At 39.7% G+C, this 2,795-nt stretch overlaps 1 protein-coding gene across 6 annotated transcripts in view; it reads right to left on the bottom strand.

The window, feature by feature from the left end:
* Window positions 1–2,672, bottom strand: part of LOC104959365 (midasin-like) — a 16,748-nt gene extending 14,076 nt beyond the window's left edge. For 3 of the 6 annotated variants that reach the window (XM_010787248.1, XM_010787258.1, XM_010787264.1), the window contains exons 1-12: window positions 2,611–2,672; window positions 2,450–2,518; window positions 2,291–2,362; window positions 2,144–2,212; window positions 1,966–2,037; window positions 1,806–1,874; window positions 1,622–1,693; window positions 1,460–1,522; window positions 1,311–1,370; window positions 1,065–1,130; window positions 563–631; window positions 368–415 (exon numbers count right to left, since the gene is read on the bottom strand). In XM_010787248.1, coding sequence (XP_010785550.1) covers window positions 368–415; window positions 563–631; window positions 1,065–1,130; window positions 1,311–1,370; window positions 1,460–1,522; window positions 1,622–1,693; window positions 1,806–1,874; window positions 1,966–2,037; window positions 2,144–2,212; window positions 2,291–2,362; window positions 2,450–2,518; window positions 2,611–2,652 — 771 coding nt within the window. In that variant the 5' untranslated portion in view covers window positions 2,653–2,672. The remainder of the gene's footprint in view (window positions 1–367; window positions 416–562; window positions 632–1,064; window positions 1,131–1,310; window positions 1,371–1,459; window positions 1,523–1,621; window positions 1,694–1,805; window positions 1,875–1,965; window positions 2,038–2,143; window positions 2,213–2,290; window positions 2,363–2,449; window positions 2,519–2,610) is intronic. The other 3 variants (XM_010787272.1, XM_010787278.1, XM_010787286.1) reach the window with 3 other exon arrangements.
* Window positions 2,673–2,795: the final 123 nt, after the last annotated feature.

Raw genomic sequence — 2,795 nt, 5'->3', positions numbered from 1 at the left:
AAACCCTCAAAGTACACCCTGTAGGGAGTAAAACTCTAACACAGAAAAAGACCTGTCTGTCTATGCTGCCCCAGAACGACGGCCACTGGGCTCACAGGGAGGGGGGGGGCAGGAGCTCCAACAAGGCGTTTAGGACAGAGAGTGAATACACATACTATACAGAGATGCTGTATGAGAAACCAATGTGAGTTTGGAACATTGCACAATATAAATCTATTTTAGTAGACCTCAACAATGGAATTATGATCAGTAGAAATGGCCATGACATGGGACCTTTAAGCTTTAATGAATGAGATACTTTTAGTTTGGGGAAGTGTGATAGGGAATATGAACTGATGATGTGCAGAGTAAAGTAACCACTCCTTACCAGTTTGTCATTGGAGAACGTGCTCTTCATCATCGCACTGAAACCGCTCTGAAAAAACAGACCAAAGCCTTAATCTTCATCTTAATGTCACAGATAAAAAAATATCAAAAAACTGAGCCAATTGCAATATTCCAAAGCTGATTTTACCAAAATAACAACTGAACGAGATGAAGTTATTCCACCGTAACAACCCACCTGCTTGGCTTTAGGCTTCTCTGCAGTATTCTCATTTGAGTCTCCTGAGAGCTCAGTCTTTTCTTTATCCTGTCACAACACAATGCACATTACCACGTCATTAAACTCAAAACATGGCCGAGTGTAGGGCTGTGCGATTATGGCAAAAATCATAATCACGATTATTTTTGTCAATTATTTATATCACGATTATTAAAAACGATTATCCATTTACTTTGAAAACATCCATTTATTGAAAAAAAGAAGAAGTTTTTAACAGTTGATTACCCTGAACTTTAAGTATAATTCAACTGAAAAACGAATTAAAAAAAAATAGTTCAAAAAAAAAAATAACTACATTTTATTTATGTTTAAATAAAAATAATATTTGTTTTATTTCGATTACGTTGTTTTCGTAATCGTTGCAAGCCAAAATCGTAATCGAGATTAAAGTAGGATTAATTGCACAGCCCTACTCATATCACTAACTGTGTATTCTGTTAAGTGCAAGTTGATCTCTTACCTTTGAAGGCTTCTCTATGAGGCTGTCACAGCTGGCAGAGAGTTCACTATCCGCGGTCAAATCCTCCTGAGCAGAGGGATGAAGCATACATCCAGAATGTAACAACCAGGAGGAGAAATGTACTCGAGTGTTTTTGACTTCAAAGTGAAATATCCACCGTGTAACGAAACGACTGCAAAATATTCCCTAAATTGAGTATTTTTTGGATTGAAAAACCTTTTTATTGACAAACTTGACTTTTCTTACCTTAGACTGAGATCTGGCAACTTTCTTTCTGAACACTCCACTGAAGATTCCTCCTTTCTCCTGAGGAAAGAATAAAGCCAACATTCAATATGACGACATTGCTTGCTATGTTTCTTTCTTGCAGTGACTGCAGTTTTAACAAAGCTCACCTTAGTGCTCTCGGAAAGATTGCCGTTGCTTCCCGAGAGCTCGCTGGGATCAGACAAATCATCCTGAAGGCAAGAAACACATTAATAAATCTGTATTAAACCTGTTCTTATGATTTATAGTAACAAGGTGTTTCAGCGAATAAGCTCCAGTAATACCCTCACCTGAGATGGTGTCCTCTTTCCTAAGGGCTTTGGTGATTTTTTAAACATCCCGGTGAACTTCCCTCCTGTCTCCTGGAGTACAAAGGTCACATGGAAATGGTTTAAATGTTACCCATAATGCAGTCATTTATCTCACCTGTCACAATACACACACACTTTTTTACTTCTTTGACCGAAGACTCACCTTAGTGTTGCTGTTCACAGACAGATTGTCTTTGCTTCCTGAGAGCTCGCTGGGGGCAGACAAATCCTCCTGAACGCAATAAAAACAATACATTACTGAATATATTCATAACTTGCTTTGGTTTTAACACAGGTCAAATACAACAATGTAAAAGTATCACCTGAGATTCTGTCCTTGCTGCAGGAGGCTTTGGTGGTTTTTTAAACATCCCACTGAACACCCCTCCGCTCTCCTGGAGAAAAATAAAAATCACATGAATGGTTTGGAACATGTTTCCCTTTATGCAGTGATTTAGCAAACGGGCTTTATGTTCTGCCAAATGCTGACGCAGTCCTTACCTTAGTGTTGCTGTTCACAGACAGGTTGTCTTCGCTGCCTGACAGCTCGCTGGGTGCAGACAAATCCTCCTGAAACAAAGGTTACACAAGTTATTATCATCTCTTCAAATGTAACCCAGTGGGAACATTTAGACGCACTGCTCTCACCTGAGATTGTGTCTTCGCTCCAGAAGGCTTTGGTGGTTTTTTAAACATCCCACTGAACATCCCTCCGCTCTCCTGGAGAAAGAACAATTCACATGATAATGGTTTAAAATTCGCCTTTAATGAAGGAATGAAGTTTTCCTCTGGTTTCTCAAAGCTCACCTTAGTGTTGCTGTTCACAGACAGATTGTCTTTGCTTCCTGAGAGCTCGCTGGGTGCAGACAAATCCTCCTGAAGGCAATAAAAACAATACAGATATATTCATAATTTGATTTTAATTTAGCACAGGTAGAAATGGGAGTTATGAAATGCCACGCTCTCACCTGTGATTGTGCTGCAGAAGGCTTTGGTGATTTTTTAAACATCCCAGTGAACACCCCTCCTGTCTCCTGGAGAAAATAAACCACATGCTAATTACCACACTCGTATATTTAAGCAATAGCTCACGACAGGCCGTGGTATATGCTCATTATATCACAGCTAAGGGGCGTGGTTCGGCCACGCCCCT

Source organism: Notothenia coriiceps, unplaced genomic scaffold (genome assembly GCF_000735185.1).
Source record: "Notothenia coriiceps isolate Sejong01 unplaced genomic scaffold, NC01 NC01_scaffold00001128, whole genome shotgun sequence".
Lineage (NCBI taxonomy): Eukaryota > Metazoa > Chordata > Actinopteri > Perciformes > Nototheniidae > Notothenia > Notothenia coriiceps.
The sequence above is the reverse complement of the archived record's forward strand: the minus strand, read 5'-3'. Positions and strand labels throughout refer to the sequence as shown.